This window comes from Nesoenas mayeri (assembly GCF_963082525.1).
Source record: "Nesoenas mayeri genome assembly, chromosome: 5".
Taxonomy (NCBI): Eukaryota; Metazoa; Chordata; class Aves; order Columbiformes; family Columbidae; genus Nesoenas; species Nesoenas mayeri.
This window is the reverse complement of record NC_137548.1, coordinates 63,917,187-63,937,642: the sequence shown is the minus strand read 5'-3', so window position 1 is coordinate 63,937,642 and position 20,456 is coordinate 63,917,187. Positions and strand designations below refer to the sequence as shown.

The following is a 20,456-nucleotide window of genomic DNA, read 5'->3' as shown; positions in this document are numbered from 1 at the left end:
GTCCAGGTGAGTCTGAATGTCTGCAGAGAATAGACTCCACAACCTCCCTGGGCAGCCTGTTCCAGTGTCTGTCACCCTCACTGAGAAGAAGTTTTTTCTCAATTTTAAGTGGAACCTCCTGTGTTCCAGTTTGAACCCATTACCCCTTGTCCTACCGTTGTTTGTCACTGAGAAGAGCCTGGCTCCATCCTCCTGACGCTCACCCTTTATATATCTGTAAACATTAATGAGTCTCAGTCTCCTCTTCTCCAAGCTAAAGAGCCCCAGCTCCCTCAGCCTTTCCTCATAAGGGAGATGCTCAACTCCCTTCATCATCTTTGTTGCCCTGCGCTGGACTCTCTCCAGCAGTTCCCTGTCCTGCTGGAACTGAGGGGCCCAAAGAAGAAAGACTAAATAGTACTTTCTGTCGAAGATAACACATGGAATTTGCCCCAGACCTTGAGACATGACCTGAGTAGTATTATTTTGAGTGATTTTTTAAAATCATGATTTGTTCTCTTGTAACAAAATTCTTTGGGTGCAGGAGACAGCATCATGGCTACAAGTTTGCAAAATGCTTTTCTTCATCTTTAGCTCAGGAATTACCAGCTTTGTGCTAGTATTACTACACATTTGTGAGTAATAGATGCACTGATCTGATGGTTATATTATATCTATAGATCAGCCCAGAACATTTGGGCTGGTTTGCATTTCATGCTCTGGTTCTGTTTATATTCATTGGTTTATGCAAAGTCAGATAGAAAGATTGATGATATTTTCCTTCAAAGTATTTTCAATACAAGATAATTACAAAATCAGTAAAGTTATATCTTTAATAGCTTAACCAGTAATTAATGCTCTTTTGCAGCAGTTGCTGTATCTGGTGATGTATAATAGCCAGGAGCACTTTTCTAGAGAAGATGCTAGAAGATTATTTTGTTGATCTGTGGATTTATAGAAAGTGATAATTTTAGAGACTTCAGTTTTTGCTGTTTCGAGAATAATACTGTTGAATATGAACTTTGTGTAATTTTTATTCTGCTGACAAATCTGGCAGGTGGCATCCTGAGGTGGATGACTCATGGGCTCAGCTCTGCAGGGTTTTATGTGTTAATATGTTGTGAGTGAGAACTGGCATTTTCATTGAGTCCTAAGAGACTGTGGGACCTTCCTTGAGGTATTTCTGCTTTGTAGTATACTGAGATAGTGAGTGTTGGACTTAGTCTTCGTTGTTTAGGATGCATGTGGTATTTCGGTCATAGAAACTCCTAGATTTTGTATTTTTCTTGCCAGGTGAGAAAGCTTATATATATATTTGGATGGTCCCTACTGTTGCATGTATAATATTGCTTTTCAGGTTATCAATTGTTTGTGATTGGATCTATCTACTTACTGCATGTAGAAAGATGCTTTAAGACAGGATATTGAGTTGCTTTTCTCAGTAGAAGCTGAGGCTTCTGGGAGAGACAGGAAATTAAAATTTGCTTATTTGATTTTTGTAAAAGACGTTAGAGCTGCTGCATAAATATCTGTGCTTGCTGTTTGGGTGGTAAGTAATGGCATGGTTATTTTTCAGATAGCTGTCTTGTTGAGATAATATAGTTGATGTAGGGACCATTTTGTCATTTTCCATTACATGGCCTTTTATCACTGTATGGTAAACAAGCAGTAGGTGTTGGTTGGTTGATTGGTTGTGTTTTGGTTTTCCAGAGTGGTGATACAGGTGTATTTTCTTAACATTGACAAAAATGTGTGTATAATAGAAGCTCTGATCTAGATTACATGTGTTTTGCTTAGGAAGTAGATGTCGCTGTTTACCTTGCCATCTTTTACCTGGCACGTAGTTTCCATTTCAAATGCCATATTTTAACATTTTGCGTATTGTTGCAATGATGTTATAGTAATTAGTAATGTGTTAAGGTTAGCATATTATGTTAGCAACACAAGGAGGTGCCTGAAGATCCAGACAGAATTAGTTGAATTCTGCTGAAAAACATCTACAAATTATTTGCAGACGTGGGAATTTTTTTTAATATTAAGAGATAAGAGATACACAAGAAGGTGGAAGGATGTAATCTTCTATGTTTCCCAGTAAAGATATTGGATTATGTATTAACATAGTTAATTGATACCCTTATTGAAACAAAACTCTTTCTGCTATTCTGGGTTTTTTTTTTTTAATGGATTCCTGCAGTTTTGGCAATTACAGATTTGTGAAATGTGACTATTGTTTAGTAATTCAGTCTATTAACTTATTGTCAGTTACATTTTTTACAGCACAGTTTTGAGCATGAAAAATTGCTCTAACTGTTTTTAATGAACTGAAAAATCCAATATTAAAAGTTTGTATATGGCACTGAGGATGTGGCCTTCAGGATATGGACTTGCAGTAGATGATAATACAGTCTTAAATACCAAGTCTGAGTTACTGGGTGAGACAAGACCAGTCAATAGCCAGTGTGAGACAAGGTTATTTAAATCTAGCAGCAGCAGTTCCATGTTTAACTGGCAGCGTACAGCTATTCAATCGACTTACAGACCTGATCCAGCTCCTGCTAAAATGAGGAGAGGTTTGGTATTGATATAAAATTGCAATTGATTGGGACTTTGACTGACGTTTTCCACATAGTTTAATTATAATAATGATTTTGAGTGTGCCCAGTAGGGTTGAAAAATTTAAAAACTTTGTCACGTAAAGTATTGAAAAATTCCAAACTGCTTAAAGATGAGAGAAAAAAATGGGCTGAGCGAAAGACATATAAGAAGCTGACAGATGAGTCCAAGCCTCATCTTGTGTAGATGGAAAAAGAGAGGATGTTTTCCATGAAAACTATGGCCTGGATCCATGTGTGCTATATGTCAAAAGGGGCAAGATGATGTATGAGTAATGCCAGTCCCAGAAGCACACTTTGAGATCAACTGTTTTGGCACAATCATTTTATTTCAACATTTAAGATTCTGTGGTGGCAGGTGCTGTAGAAATTGCTAAGAAAAATGTATTTTTCTGAAACATGAGAACTGGAGACATTTTACGCTGAGGATAATAGGACACGGTGTGCTGTTATCCTCCAGGCAATGGTCAGATAAAAACACAAGTTGTGCAAATGAAGAGCAGGTGCCAGGCATGGTGCCCACACTCATTGGCTTTCCCTGGAACTGGAGAAGCTGGAGGAGCAGCCAAGGTGGTACCTTGGGCAGCAGGTCCTTGGTGGCACCTGGCACAGTTGAAATCCAGAAACAGTCTCTGATCTGGCCCTGGGGCTCCTTGAAGAACTGTGCTGTAGGTGATTGCTTGGGAGATCACCCAGCTCCACCATTTTGGGGCACAGTGACATGTATGTCCCAAATTGGGTTTGCTTCCTAGTAGAGGCAATTCTGAATGCCCCAACATTTGTTTCAAATCAGACAAATAAAAATTGAAGGTCTCCTCCTGGCTTCATCCTGTCTGTTCCTGGTTTGATCCTGTTTTGTGGGATAATGTTGATAGCCAATTCAGAACCATCTACGTGATGTTCTGCAGTATGAAGTTCTCAAAATAAATACAATAAATTTAATCTACATTATGGGAGGTGTTTGAAATTTCTGTATTACTCATTGTTGGCTGATTTGGAAGCACTTCACAGTAATGAGTCCTGTAGGTGTTGGATGTTTTAGGTTTTACTTTAATCATCAGCTGAATATGAGGTAATGTTTTCAAAATGGAAAATTTAAGATAGTTATCTCTTGAAAAACAATTTTACGTTAAGTGGTATTTCGAGAAATACTGGTTTTATTTTCTTTGGTTTGTATTTTCCTGGCTAAATTATACTCGACTGGAATGGTCAAATCTTAGAAAGAAGCCTCTAAACCAAAAAGCTGAAGCTTTGGGCAAGACGCAAACTAAAGCCCTTCAGTGTTTGTTCTCTTATTGCTAAAATAAGCAAGACAATTGTTTAAAACAGTCTGGCTTAGAAAAGAAAGAGCAGCAGGTTGTTGTAATTGTGTGGATCAGTTATCCATCGGAAATAACAATTGGTGCTAAAGCCATAGGTCCTCTGGCCTGCTTTGAAGGGAGGAGAATCCCCTGCGGGTGATCTAAAGGCAAACCAAGCCCAAAGGTGACTGATGTGGCTCTTCTCTTTGTATACATCATCTGGGCCTGTTTCTGCAGAAAAGCAGTTTTTTCCTTTAGTTAGAGGATGAGTTCTTTATTAAAACCCCAGCAAACTGCTGGTTTGCTTTCATTGTAATGAGTTTTGTGTGAAGGAAAAGCATGAGGGTTGGCGAAGGAAAAGTGAAATTTCACCTAATAAAAAGCACAAAGGTCTTATTTCCTTTTTTTTAAAAAAAAAAGTTTTTATTTAATGTACATCCAGAATAGTCACAAATGAGAGATAAATGCATTGTGGCAATAATGAGCATGAAGAAAATGTACAAGCTCTGAGTCTTTGCAGAAATTATGCTTTTAACTGACTTTTCTTCTTGTTGCAAGTGCTTTGAAATATAATTCAGATGTTGCTGAATGTCTGGGTTTTGCTGCATGTCTGACTAAATGGAAGAGCTGCCAAAAAGTGTTATTCTCAGTTACGTTTAACAACTTGTGCTGCAGTAAACAGTACAATTTAGAAGCACAAGCCTCCTTTTCTGAGATACAAATAATGCTTACAGAATAAGCACAGCAGAATTCTGTTTACGAGATAATGTATTCAAATTTACGGTTAAGTGGTTTCCAATTAAAAAGTTGTCCTAGTTAGAAACTACAATCAATTATAAAATAAGAAGTTGTACAGTAAAAATTTTATCTTTTTTCTTAAGGCCCATATTTAAGGCCTGTATGGGAAAAAATGGAATTTAGAATATCCAATCTATTTAACATGTGATTAAACATCACTTAGTCAACCATGTTTTCTAATTAAGTAGAATGTGTGATAATGTTGTCCTCAATAAACAACAATTTTTGGTATGAAATATGATACATCCTTAAAAAGTTTTGTAATGACCAAATAAAATCCCAGTTTATCATGTCTGGAAGCGAAGAAAACAGAGTCATGCCATGTTTATTTCTGCATATGTGAGTAATCCTTCTAATGTGAAGACAAAACCTAGCCTTTTCTGATAAAATAATATTTGAAATTATGTGTAGGAAAAATAAAGAGAATGAAGTATTTTTTTCCTGAATATTTTAAGCAGTTACGAGTTTAAAACAACAACAACAACCATTACTACATACTTTATATTCCACATTGATGTGCTGTAAAAGGTTTCTGGGATACAAATGCTAAAAAGCCTGTGGACTAGCCAGCAAATTCAGATCTACCTCTTCAGGGTAAAATACCGACATGAACACTTAAAGGAACTTAAAGGAGCTTATTTGTAAAGTATCACATTGTTAGCAAAAATAAATAATCCAACAGTAATTTATTAATTGTATTCACACGGAGATTCAAGAAAGGTCATTGAAAAGAGAATGTGGTTTATTCCTTCTAGTGTGACTAAGGAAGTGAGAAGTGTAAAGCTCCTAGCCACTGTTTTTCAGATTACAAACCTTCTCTCTCACCCCTCCTGTTTCATTTCTTTTGTGTGACTTTGAAGAATACAAACATCTCCACTACTTGCATTATACTGATCTGATACTTATAAATTCTTGGACAAAGTCAATATCCCCAAGACATGTAGGCATTGCCTTCACTATTTTTTTTTTATGTATACACAGAAATTCTCTCTAGTATCAATTACTTATTTTATAGAATTCTATAACAAATTGGGTTTGTCAACTTGAAATCAGATTAGTGTTTTGCTTTTTATATTTATGCCTGGAAGAATTTAAATATAGGCATTTTGTATAATGTAAATCACAATGAGCAAAGGTAAGAACATTCATTTAAATGAGTTAGAAAAGTGGACTTCACTGACAGTAATTGCTCAGTACACTCTTTCAGAGCATGAAAAAATGATTTATCTCGCTGTTTCCTCTGTAAGACCAAGAATGCTTAAGACATACTGAAAATTTGTAAGTTTTTCCAGGCTATGCTTTTTAAAGGCATTTACTCCTTATCTGAATTTGCCTTGTGTAGTCCTCCTGGTATTTCTCTTTATTCAGTATCCAAGCCACTTTAATTGAATTTGGCCCCCTAAAAAACTTCTAAATTAAAACAGTGGTGAAACTATTGCAATAGGAATTTAGTCTTAATAGACAAAATGTTTTGGGAAAAAAATGATTATTCTGCACTATTGGGACCAGGATGTAAATAAATATCACTGCTTTCAAGTGAGTGCTTCATCAAAAATGCATTTTTAATGCTAGGATTTTATTCTCACTTAATGTCAGTTGGATTGATATCTCTGGCCTATTGGCTCAGTAATCTGTGAAATAAAATAAATATAAATGAAAGTGACAGAAAAAGTTAGTCCATCAAAATATGACAATATTACCAGAATGAGAATAAGGCTTGATAAATGGTGCATGCCAAATGAATTTCTTAATACATATAAGCCTGTCCTTTGGAAGAATACTGCTTCACCATGAGCTATAAATGTTTTACTTGATGTGAGCATTGTTATTACAATACATTATATTAACTAATTATTTCTAACGGTGGGCAGCAATTGAAGAAAGTAAAGGCTTTTCAACCTACTTGATTTTTTTTTTATATGGATGCAGTTTCATTGAGTACAATCTATTATATGGTGCCAGATATTCCCCTACCAGGAAAGAATCAGCGGTCACCTGTAACCACCGTTACCTTCTTCCTATCAACTACCTGGAATTTTGGGTGCCAACATAATGTATGTGTTGAAGAAAACCAGACATAATGAAATTCATAATTTTAGCTCTGGTATTCCACTGATTGAAACTATAACACAGATGGTGCTGAATGGAGAAGTTGTCTCGTTGTCTGGCTCACACCATACACAATCCATCATCTTCCATGGGATTTTAGTCATTTAGCAATGCACACCATCGGAGATGCCATCCCGGCCTCTCATTTATCATCTAAACATTATTTTGTGTAATTTCCTTTTTAATGGCAACACATATTTAATTACATATATTGTTTCTCAAATCTTGGTTCTCATTAATTGAAAATGTTTTAATTTGTATAACTGTACTGTAAAAATAGTTTCATGAGTAGCAGTAATTAGAATGCTAATGATGTGAGAAATAACTTGGTCTAATTCTAGTATCTAATGAGAATTGTCTCTGCATCAGATAAAGCTAAACTGAATGTTTCAAACATTGACTAGGACCACGTTTATTGTGAGTGATATTATGCACTATATTTAGTAACAAATGCAAATGTTACTGAACTCCAGCAAAAATCTTATGTTACTTTTTTCTGTAATAAGCCAGTGATAAATACAGTTAAATTTTGCAAATTCTAATGAGACTGAAGGATTCTTTCTGTATTTGATGCTCTGTTGCCAGCCTGAGGAACTAAACCAGTGGTCTGGTCTGTGTTTTGTGTATGACAGTCACTGGTATCATGTGTAAGAAACATGATGCAGTAGAAATTAGGGATTGCATTCACAAGAGACTGCCCCGCATCTGAGCAAGCAGTTGACTTCTGCTTTGAAGCAAGATTGCCTAATCCTACATGGTTTTGACTAATGAAACTGGGGCTGCTCTGATAAATCCACAGATAAATGCCTAATCCTGATGAGGACTAAGCAGTTCTTTACATGAGCAGGGAACTGAAAATTTCAGGCTCCTGTCATTTTATCAGCTCCTGTGGCCCATGCTTAATGCTAATAAACATCACTTGAAGTCACTGCTGAGCACTACAGGCTGGCCTAAGCTAATACACATTTGCTAAGTTCAGCTCTGGGGCCCCAATGTTAGAAGGATGTGGAGCTGTTGGAACGCGTCCAGAGAAGAGCCATGAAGATGATCAGAGGGCTGGAGCACCTCTCCTGTGAGGACAGGCTGAGAAGGTTGGGGTGTTTGGCCTGGAAAAAAAGAAGGCTCCAGGAAAGACCTTATAGCAGCCTTCCAGGACGTGAAGGTGACCTACATGAGAGCTGGAGAGGGACTTTTTACAAGGGCATGTAGTGATAGGACAAAGGGTAATGGCTTTAAACTGAAAGAAGGTAGATTTAGATTAGATATAAGGAAAAAATTGTTCACCATAAGGGTGGTGAGGCACTGGAACAGGCTGCCCAGATAAGCTGTGGATGTCCCATCCCTGGAACTGTTCATGGTCAGGCTGGACAGGGCTTTGAGCAGCCTGGTCTAGTGGAAAGTGTCCCTGCCCATGGCAGGAGGCTTGGAACGAGGTGACCATTAAGATCCCATCCAACACAGACCATTCTATGATATGTGCTGGAAGTGCAGTCATTGCCCCAACACAAAGTGAACCACATTTTGTAGTGTTTACGCTAAAAAGCATTTATGTTGTGTGGCTCTAAATCAAGTTGTGCTGCGTTCAGCAAAGTGCATGTGATCTTGAAAAGTCTGGCAAGAAAATAGTATCTGGCTGGGGTTGAACGTCAGAAACCTGGTGAGCACAGGGTGGTGCTGAGGGAAAAGGTGCTTGCAAACATTTGGCCAAAATTAAAATGTGTTGCTCTTTACCTGAGAAACAAGAACTTTATACAGTTATTCTGTATGCAACACTCATGTATTACCTAATTAGAATTTCAGAGAGGAAAGATAACTGGTTAGTTTAGTGTCTTTCTTTATGGTTCCCCTCCTAAACAGAGAAAGCAACTAATTGGTTCTTCTTGCAAACACAGCAGTAAAAGAAACTGGTACCTTATTCCTAGGAAAAGGGAGAGAAAATAATTGTCTTTATTTACCAAGTATTTAAAAGCATCTTCTGAACACCTGCACTCAATACATTGCATATATATTGTAAAAAGACAGATCTCCTCCTTACTATGTAGGTGCATAACTAGCTATTCTTGTGAATTTTCCTTTGTGCGAGGAAGGAGACGGAGAAACAAATCTGGAGTTAACCCATTCTATGCCAGCAGATAGTAGCGTTTCATAAGGTGTCTACATGCACGAACATTTGAGTGTTTTCTAATTTTGCTGTTTGCGCCAAGTTAACACTAATCTTAGCATCTCAGTGCTTGAAACTACAAAATTGTATTTCAAATTGCAAACAGAAGTCAGATAAACGAACAAAATAATAAAAGGTGTTTGAATACCTTGAATTTACCACAAGGATATTATGGCATAATTGTGAATACTTTATAGTACAGAACTAATTATGGTTGACATTGAAATTAGAGTAAACTTACATTCACATAAATGAAGCAGATTTGAGCCCAGTGCTGACATAAGAATACAGTTTTTTTTTTCCTCAGGAAAAAAACCCAAATAAAACAAACCAAAACCAATGAAACAAAAAAATCCATCCCTTGAGGCTTGGTCTTTTTGCAAGCGGTTCTGACCCAATTCATATGTATTACTTGTAAAATTTATATCCTTTTCTCTCTCACAGGCACTGCATGAAAAATTATAGGAAAAAGTGCATTGTAGATTGCATTAGCTTTTTCTTCTTTATTCCCACAGGCACAACAGTTAACAGATCTGGAGCAAAAACTAGCTGTCGCAAAAGATGAATTGGAAAAGGCAGCCCTTGACAAAGTAAGAAATTAATGTGATGTAAGCCTGTTTATCTCTATCAGTTGTGTTTCAATGTAATTTGACAGAAATAAAGTCTTGCAATGATTTAGATGCATAGTTAATTGCATGTACCTGCTACTGAAATCAGTGAAACTAATTATGATGCATGAAGTTAAGTACAGCTGCAAAGTTACTTAAGAGGAGGGCAATCAAATTAGAAAGAAACATCTCAAAAACCCATGGAAAGCCAAATACTACAATTCTTTATGTGCAAATGTACACTAACAAGAATGTGCCTCTAAAAGATACAATTTTTATCTCTTGTTTAATCATAGTTCCAAGTAGAATGTGATGTAGAAGTGGGTCAGTTCCTTGTTAGTGTGGGACTGATGTGACAAAGCTAATTCTCCATGTCAGGAAGGCTGTGGGGAATCCCAGGAAGGGGACAAAGCAGGACACCTTCATTCCTGTCACCTGTGAAACAGCAGAAGTTTCTTCTATATTTAAGGTAGCTGGGAAAAAAAATATCATGCAGTAGGGAAGCAGTTCATCAGGAAGGAAAATACTTTGATTCACTATCAAAACCTACTGTTGTGGTTTGGTTTTCTAGTATTTTCATATTCTGTGAGACATTTTTTTAGAAGTATGTCTCTTGCACTAAAACCAATTTTCATTAATCTTCAATATTGCAATCTCTGAAATCATCCTCTTGAGTGAGGATTTGCATCCAGCATTGCAAAATGTGCTCACAGTAGCATTATTCAAACATATGTGCGTGTCTGGTGATACATCATGGGTTTTTTTGTTAGTGCACTGAACTCAACTGCTCCACATATTAATTTAAAAATGAAGCATGTTCTTTCCTTGCTCATATAACACTCACAGACATGGTGTCTCACTAGTGCCAATATACTGTCTGTGCCATTGGCAAGAGAGCAATACTTGCTGTAAATATCTTTGAAATGCAGTTATTCATTATAATGCAGACAGTTGTGAAGGAGAAAGCAAAGAACATTTGACTTCAGGAACTTTTAATGAGAATGCTAGTACAGGATTCTGTCTGCAAATTAGAAGGGGATTTGCAGCACACTGAAATGACTTCTCTGACCCTCCATTTCTTTCCTGTTAAATACTATAGAATTTTAATTTAGGGCTCAGTTGTGGTTCTGTAGGCTTACCAGAACACCAGTGCCATCTTCTTGAAAACTGTCATTGAGAGAATCTTTGGATGGTGTCATTGCTTACATGATGCAAAGGTAGAGTGGAAATGGTAAGCGGGAGTAAAAAAACCAGTGCAAATGAAGGAAAAAGACAAAGTTCATGCCAGTGAAATTGTGAGACACTTTTATAAGACTAAAAATACCCGTGATGGACAAGTTCTAACTGGAGAGTATAAGGCCATTTACGTTGTAGGTACCTTATTCCCCTGCTTAAGAACTTTTCTGTATGAACTATGAACTGAAAAGAGTTAGAGACAGACAGTGGTCCATCTGTGTCTTCAGTGAAGACTTGGCCTTAACTCTTCTGATAATGTTAGCACACATACTTTCAGCTGGAGGAATGGAAGTAATGTATAAAGCAAAGTGCATTTTTGGAAAATGAGCTGTATTTGAAATGAATAATTGAGTGATCAGATCTCAAACTGTACCTATAAATAGGCATTAATTTGTATTTTGCCTTTGGGAGGGTATCAGACTTTTCTATTAAATATTAGGTTGTGCTGACAGTGGACTTAGTGTCTCTCGTAAGTCTATTTACACTACAGCACTTTTCTAGGTCCTGTGATGGACCCTTGGAAGACTGACAAATTTTGCATTACCACAGCCCAAATAATTCTATATTGAATTCCAGCCACATGAAAAGAGTATAAACAGATCTGGGAAGTCTGAAGACATGCATCAAATGTTGACAGTATTTTGACCAGCAAGCAGCCTATTTTGACCACAATCACATCTATGTAAGGTTATTGAGAACTGTGTCAAACAACATCCCTGGTTCCAACAGTGTTTCCTTAAGTTGTACTCTGGTGTTGCCCATTTATACATCTCCCATCATCAAAGTCAAAGTTGAAACTCTATTCTGCTTTTCCCTTTGGAATGGCAACATGGCTGGCTCTAGCCAAGGCAGGACAAGTCCTGGATGGCAGGGGTGGGAAAGGAGAGGACGAGAAATTATCCAGAGGGATTTCCAGATGGAAGGAGTGTGGTGTTAGATCAGTGTGATTTGCAGGGAGCACAAGGCTGCTGTAGGGCTATAATGGCTGGGTCCGTATCTTCAAGCAAAATTAGACAGTCTGCTGCCTCTGCCAGTTTGGTGTCTGAGTTTGTTTTGACTGTGTCAAATGGTGATTTATGTTCTCTGTGCAGTCAATTCTTGTAAAGGTAGAGGAAAAGACATATTACATGAATAGAAGTGTGCTTAGATCTTCTGTTGTCAATTAGAAATTAGAAGTTCCCCGAGTCAGATGGATAAAGTAATCCTTTCCCTTTTACACTGCCATTAGGTCAGAGACATATCAGTCTGGCTCAAGGTTCATACATTTTAATAAGTAATTCATATAAAATGCTGTCCTCTTTGATAATGTAGTATTCCTCCTCACTGCACACATCTCAGGGGAAACACATTCAACACATTGCAAACAAACCAAACTCCATTCCATCTTCTATTTATTTGTTTTTCCTTATTGTGCTGTTTATTAATAGTCTTTTTATAGTTGTTTTTAATCCTGCCATTGAAATATATCCTACTAACTATTTTTATTTGTTTATTTTTAAAGAAACACTTTATGAGATACACTGTTACAAGATAAATTCTCTGGTTCCAGTTCAGGGGAAATTTATTGATGTAAACCAGGGAATATTTGTCGTGTTCTGAAAAATACTTGTTTAGCATATGAACTAAAACAAAGTGGTATATGCCCAATGCCATTACTTAGGATGTGTGTAACTGTGAAATACTTTTATATTGTATATGTAATATTGCACATACATAGAAATAGTGTGTAATGTTACTTATTTGAATATTTTCCATCAATTTTGCCATGGTGTACCTTGGTTTATGCATCTTCAAAACAACATCTTTGAAAGTTGAAGTGTGCTGGTGTAGCCTGTATTTATAGGCACATTCTTAATAGAAAGAATAAGAGCAAGTTTATTATTATTCTTATTATTTTTTAAGGCCAAATGCTGCCTAACTTTGCCTGAAATTAGTATCAGGAAGTTACCTCAATATCTAACATTTGACTTCACATGTCAAAGCAAAGATTTAAAATGAGATTTCCTCAGTGCCGTAGTTATCTCACTGTTCTTACTGTCTCAGCTTATTTTAGTGACAGACTTTTCATTAATCCATCCATCTGTATTCCAGTGAGTAAAGAGAGTGTTGTAAGATGAGTTGCAAGCACTTCAACACTGTACAGTGCGACAGCACAATATGCTCATGAGAGAAATCATCTTTATTGGATTAAAATAAATTTTTGTAACTTGTGGAAAAATACCGATTCTTCTGAACATTACAAACAAATGTCCACCCAAAGTCTGTGTTTTTGCAGTACTTCTGAATATTTACTTCTCTGTAACTATTATATGTAAAAGTCTGGTCACTGTATGGTATTTGGTAGATTGTATTTTTGTTTCTTCTCAGATAAAATAACATTTAATAATTATTTGCAATAATCAATGTGGATAAAACTGCATGGAAGAAAGCGAAAAGCGCAATGACTTTCTAGGCAGTTTGGTGCGTAATGCACAGTAACCTAATCATATTGAAAAAAACTACTCTAAATAGCCTTAATTTCTTCCGTTAATAAGAAAAAGCAGCAGCTGCTCCTAAATGTTTAGTTTAATGCAGGGAGAGAAAGCAAGCAATTCTGTTCATAATAACACATCTAAAAGAACTGATGATTTCTTATGTTCCCCAGGAGTCACAGCTGAAAGCTCTGAAGGAGACCGTGCAGCTTTGCCTCTCTGCCGTTCTGCACAGTCAGCCGCCTGCTACGAACCTAATCCCTTCAAAACCAGTGGAGAAGCTGACATCCCCGCTTACAAAGGGCTCTAAAGTTCCATTTCAAGTGACAAGCGCCAAGGTATGGTTTCTATCTCTTTTTTTTTTTTTTTCCAAACATCTTTGAAAGTTTTTCCTGTAAGAGCATCCAACTGGAACTAAGGAGGATTTAAAATTCATTGAAAGATTAGGATGAATTTTGAGTATAATTCTAAGCCTGTTTCTGATGTCAATAAACTTTTTTTTTAAAGTTTAAAGCAGCTTCTTTTGCTGAGGAACAAAATTCTGTCCATTGCTTGTTAAATGGACCATGTCTGCATAACAAATCTACAAGGAAGATGGATTTGCATCTAAAATAAATCAGGATGCTAATTCATAGGATTATTTACCTGCCAGGCACTGATAGTACATTTGTAGTAATATAGCACTAAACAGTAAGACAGTTTTTGCTTACCATGTCTTTTTTTTCAGTTAAAAAGACTTTTATAATACCATAAAATAGTCTGGGCCACCCAAATCAAATTGCCCAAAAGGGATGTATGGAACTGATAATACGCCACAGGGAATATTGCAATCATGCAAGTTGCCCCAGAGATGGGAAGGGCAGTTTAGGAGGAAACATGAAAAAGAAATATTGCTGAAAAGTGTTTTGATTCAATGGATTCAAGCATTTTAATACAGTCAAGACTTTCAGTGATTAACAGCTGTTCTGGTAATTTTAATTCCTGGAGTTGCATTTTGCTCACGTATTCTACTGATTCAATAGATATAAAAGAAATCTGTGATTTCAATTAAAAAGGAAGTTCTACAGAAGAATGACAGAAGGACACTTTAATGTCTTCCCTAAATTCCAAAACTCTTTGCTGAAATATAAATAGGAATTGCTAAGTCGTAGCCAATTTGTAATTTTTACATCAGCTGTTGATATTCACTATTAGTACAGAGGCTGAAGCCAAAAATTAGAAATCATTCTGTATATAATTAGAATTGAAATACAATTCCAGAAAGCAGAATATCATTATAAAACTGGATTTCACATTGCTAGTGAGAAAATAATGATTGTCTGTTCCTTAATAACTGTTTTATAGGGAGAAACCTTCATTCCTAATGATTATTACCTCTGGAGACAAAGCAGTGTATTAATTGTAGTGGCACATGGGGATATTAATGCTCATTTAGATTAAGATCACTTGGTTCTGTGTTCTGCATTTGATTAAAACACAGAATACTCTTCCTTTTTTTCCCATCATCATATAGATTTTGTGTTTAATGTTCCTGTTGGTAAAATGTAGCAGTATTTCTGTGCTCCAGCCTTTTGAGAACCAGTATTTAGTCCTCTGTATCCCAAAGTGCTTGAATAACTTAAACCGCCTCTTTCATAGACATTGCTCACATTTCTCTGCGCTTGGCATATGCCATGAAAATGTCAGAGAAAATAATGGTCTGCAATCCTGTTCTTCCACACATTGACACCTCATTATTATAAATCTGTGCATTATCTCTGATTATAAAACCACCAAAATCGCATACTGTGAAACAGGTTGTCAAAGAATCATAGTCAGTCCAGAATAAATACGCTCTACACCTCAGCTGTATTATAGAAGGCCCCTTTTTTAAAAAAAAACCCCAAATAATATCAATTCTTGCATATCTTTCCATGGCTTTTACTTCCTCTTACAAACCAACTAACTCTAACTTATAGATGTATGTCTTTCTTTTTTTAAAAAAAAATAGGTTTGCATAAACATTTCAAAATAGCAGGCTAGTATATTTTGGTGAATATAAATGTGTGTGATTACTTAAATGTGTACAAGTGGGAACTTCAGATGAGCAGCTCTTACGCGTCGTGTCGTGTCTGCTAAACAGCAGTTTAGGAGAGAAATGATGATTTGTCTGGCAAAAATATTATTTTAAAGATATTCTCATCTAGCCTAAAGATTACTTTCTAAAAATGTCAAACTTATTTTAAGCCCATTGAAGGGGTACATCATATACTGTACGATATCTATATCACTTTTGCACAATTATTGATTGGGGTGCTTCCTGCCTTTTTATTTTAAAGTTGCAAGTAAGTAGGTTGTATATTAGAATTCATAATTGGTAACCATAATACCTGAGTGCTTCTTAGAAATTATATTTACATAAGAACACAGTATAGAAAGGGTAAGTATGAAAGTAAAGTGCCAAATTTCTGATGAAGTTTCATTTTAAAAATTTATTTCCTAGTGAGGTATTTTAGTCTTTCTATAGTCTGTGATATAAAGAAACAAAACAGATTTTAAAAAACCAGTGCAAATCGGTGCATAAAAGTGCCTAAAGCAGTGCAAAAGAAAAAATAAAGCTGTTATCCTGAATAGCTCAGGAATTTGGAAGAGTGAGTAGTAATGGGACTTTTATTAATAAGCCATAGAAAAGTTTCCCTTAAAATGATCAGTCTGAGATGCGTTTTGTGATGTGTTATACGAGTTAATATTTACAATGTACAAGAATATAAAATACAGAATCTACCATTTGAATTGTCACTAATATCTCAGACCAAACCTATTTTACCTGTCACGTACCCATCATAATACTGATGATGGTGGTTTCATTGGCTTTCACAAATGGATTGAAGGCTCAGTGCATATAAGTTCAATGACAATAACAACTCAATAAAACCAAGAATAACCAGAAGGCTGGTCATTAATCCTGAACTATGAGTTCTTTAACCTGCTAGATTGTTGACAATTATTTTTATTACGTAATTTATTTTGTCCTATAGTGTCACAGTAATAACCATTCTGTATTCTGCCAGTGGAAAATGCTTTCAAACTACTCTAGCTGTCGGATTTGGCTTTTGCTGTAGCAATGTCCTTGCCTCAATCCCGTTACAGAGGTCATGAGGAAAGAGAAAAATGAAGAGGAACACACAAACTCTACTTTCCTTTTTAATCTCCAGATGAGTGCCTAAGGACCTGGGTTCTTAAAAAGTACTGTTAATGGATGGAAATGGTAACATTTACTAAGCTACTACCTGCTGTGGGAAATGTGGGCTGGTATAATCCATCAATCACAGCACTGGTACTAAATTCCTATTGAGGAATTTTCTGCACTTACTGTATCTTGGCATAATAAACAACTGTGAATTTATATGGAGTTAGTAGATGGAATGTATTCTTACTCCGTTTTTCAAATTCCTCTTTCTGAAAAAGGTTAACATTATACCTTAAAAAAAAAATATAACACTTATCATTCAAATATATTTGACTATGCAGTGTAAATACACCTGCGCTCCAAAAGCAACAAAATAAGCTTTGGTAACGCTGTGGAAAATTAATGGTAAACCAAAATCTGAAGTGAAGTAGAAGAAAAATCTGTTTCCAGTAGCAAGATAGAATATTATAAATTATGGGGGGAAACCTTTTTATAAAGGTTCTATGATATATCTAGGAAGCCAGAATATTTCTTAAGCTTTAGTCCTTATGCATTTCATTCTGCGACAGTAGAAATTATTAATATAAATGTTTATATAAAATAATAATACAGTAGTTAATTATTTGTACTAAATATTAGTTATGCATTTATATTAATTACGATACTGTAAGATATTATAATTATAAAATTGACTAGAAATTTGAAAAAAAAAGAAATTATGTGTACATGTTTTCAAAATACACAAATACATTTTGAAGGAGTGAAGAAATGTCTGTAATGTGTAGGTTGGACTGGGTCCATGTTTATGATGACTGAAGAAAGTTTTTTGTAGTTGTCTTCTAAGAGTGTTTTGTAGATCCCAGAAAACTAACAGCGTAGCTTCAGATTCATGAAAAATTAACCAGCTGAATGTAGCCATGTATCATCTCATCTCTCTCCTTTTGTAGGTCAAGAAAAATATATAACTCGGAACAAATTACTTAAGGAAATAATTTCAGTTTTCTAAAATCAGAGCTATTACCGTTTATATAATTTATCATAATATTCCAGTGTAAATGAAGGTTCTGACCCTTTGAACAAAGCAATCAGGAAGTTTTTGCTCAAGAACCTGTGAAACAACACAAATATAACTATGGACATGTTTTTGTCCTTAGAGGTAAGACAAGGACACTGAAAGCTTTTCTCATGTGTCTGATTATTTTCACTCAGGGTGACCTCTGTATAACCTGCTGGAAACATAACTTGGAAGTTATTTTTCTTTAGGAATTACAGTTCAAACTGCCGTTATGGCATTATGTCAGGAGGCATTCCAAATCTTGTGTGTAATAACTCTACCCAAGAGGCAGAAAGATGGGCCAATGGGCTTCTGAAAAATGAAATAGACTAGTCTGAATTTTAAAAGCTATTAATGAAATGAATCAGATATCTGAAATTGACAATATGTATATGCTTCTTGGTAACATATTCTCTGTTTTGTAAATTTGGAAAAACAAAGCTTTATAATGTAAAATATCAGTGATTGTTCTTTTCCAATCTTCCATTCATTTTTTGCTGCATAGGTCCTTGATGTCTGAATCATTCTCTGCATCTGTCTGGTATTTTCAGACCATGAGGGCAGATACCCCAGTAGTCAGGGTTTTTTTTCCTCTTTTTCCCTGCTTTCTTTCATTCTCCTATTCTTTGTTGCTAAATACTCCTCATCATTTCTCCTAACTTACCACTTTTCAGCATTATTCTCTCATTCTGTCTAGCAAAATATTCCCTTCTGAAATCTAGTCATTCTTTAAGCTTAAGAATAAGAAAGCTCATTATGCTATTCCTTTTCCTATAAAATGACCATGTAGAGAGCAGAGGATCCCGTATTGTCTGAGGCAGCTTTTTTAAAGGGTCTGCTTCAAAAAAACTGCAAAATATTAGGTTAGATCTGGAACAATGAGAGGTTTTAGACAAAAATTAACCCTGTTTTGTTGACTGCTATGGTAAATGAGAATTCTATGTAATTGTGAAAAACACATAGAGCAAAACTTTTAATTTCATTGAGCTCCAGGATATTATAAGCCAACATAGATATAGCACAACATGCTCAGATTTATTTGGAAATTAATTGTATGCTCGCAATTGAGGGAAAAAAAAATAATGTGCATCCTCGTAACTTTATCAGAGGAAGCAGAGGTTGAACCTCAGGGTACGAAGCATAATATCTGTGGTCAGTTATAAGCGAACAGCAATAGCACTGGGGGCAGTGAATAGATTAGTGCTCCATTAAAGCTGTAGGAATTTGGCCTCTGTGGTACCTCTGTGATTTTCTACTTCTGTTGTATCAAACTCTGCTTCTGCCAGAGTTAATGAGATATCACTGACACCTGCAGTTTCAGTGACCTGTAGATCATTGCATTCAGCACAGGGATTGGAAAACCATAATTAAAAAAAAAAAGAGAGAAAAAGGCAATTACTAAATGCAGAGTCAGCCACATTTTATAACATGCAGTAATGATGTGCAATCATATAACACTTTCCTGACACATAAACATTATGAGAATAAAATAGCATTGAAAAATGACACTATCCATTGTTTTAGAATTTAATTTCAAAGAGAGTAAGGAATACATGTCTCTTTAGGTACTTACCAATAGAAATCTCAGGTACTATGAGTATCTGTAAGGCTAAAGTGGTAAGAAATTTGGTTTTTAAAAAGATAAGAGGTAATTTAATTGCAGAAGAATGACTAGCATGACCTAGTTTCTCCTGTTCTGCTGTTTATAGCTCTCTTTGGGCTTATAGACTTTTATTCTTATTATGATCAACTAGATGCCAGCCATAGTTTTGTATTATTGTTAATGATGATTTATAGGACTATTGCAACTCTTCCTCATATCTTTTATTTCCAGAATTTCCTTCAGATTGAGTACGTTTTTGCTGTTGCCTCAAAAAACTTCCATGGAGCTTTTTCTACAGCCCTATTTCTTCAGTGACTAATTTTTAATAAAATTTTATTACATGCTGGAAAATGTTTAACACCAGAGATCATTAAATTGAAAGCTGAAGCTCTTTGCTTTTATTACTTACTTTAAAGAAGTCTTCATTATTAACACATTATCTCAATAGTAAATTAGTTTAGGAGAATTTTTTTTGTCCACTGAGTGCAATCAAGGGAAATTGGAAAAAAAGCACCTGGCATCTCTTATTTAGTCCGTAACCCCAAAACAATATCATTCTCCCTTCAAGTTTTAGTGACATAATCTTTATTATTATCTTCACTTATTAACTGTTTGACCTCACTCCTCTTTGTTACGGAGTGTAAGTAGCTGGACTGGCCCATTACCCCTGGGTTCAACTCTGCAATTAGCAATGGGCTAATGAGCTGAAGAGGTAACTGGTAACCACTTATTACTGCACTTTTTGTGGCTGTTAACTGAAGGTCAGTTTGCCTGTGTATGAAGAATACTCTCAAGTCTCACTCCAAATATCTTTTTTAATTAATGTCTTATCAGACGTTTCTATAAAGTCTCCCACAATCTAGTATATAATAGCTCTGAAAAATACTGTGGGTGACCGCAGTACAGAAAATTCAAATTTCTTAAGGGATATTTTAACTAAAATAAAATAAAATAAATATTTTGGGGTATGGTTAATGGTCTCGTGTGGACCTGAGGATTAGCAGAGGTGGTTTACATCCATCTTCTGATATTGTGCTTCAGTCTAAGCCAGCCTTCCATGCGAGAGCATCCTCAGGCTGGGATGCTCAGCAGCTTCTGAACAAGCTCACTTGTCTTTTTCTCTATCAGAAGGGAGAAAGAGAAGATGTAATTACTTTTCAGATGTTATTATTTTCGAGAGATCTTTCCTCACCTGCTCATATCTCGTATCGAGTGCAGCTTTTTTTAAAATGTTTTTCTCTCTCTTCCTTTCCCCCTGGTGATGGTGCAAATGACTGGGGAAATGTAATGTATTTCTGTTTTTAGTCAGAGTTGTATTTAGCAGAAAAACAGCAACATGTTGTTTTATCTTGTGA

The 20,456-nt window shown here is 35.8% G+C and overlaps 1 protein-coding gene across 1 annotated transcript in view; it reads left to right on the top strand.

Annotated features, from left to right (window-relative positions):
- Nucleotides 1–20,456, top strand: part of LUZP2 (leucine zipper protein 2) — a gene marked incomplete at both ends in the record, with an annotated part of 167,831 nt that overhangs the window by 122,672 nt on the left and 24,703 nt on the right. Inside the window, 2 exons of the mRNA XM_080345295.1 lie at nt 9,476–9,550; nt 13,449–13,613. Coding sequence (XP_080201421.1) covers nt 9,476–9,550; nt 13,449–13,613 — 240 coding nt within the window. The remainder of the gene's footprint in view (nt 1–9,475; nt 9,551–13,448; nt 13,614–20,456) is intronic.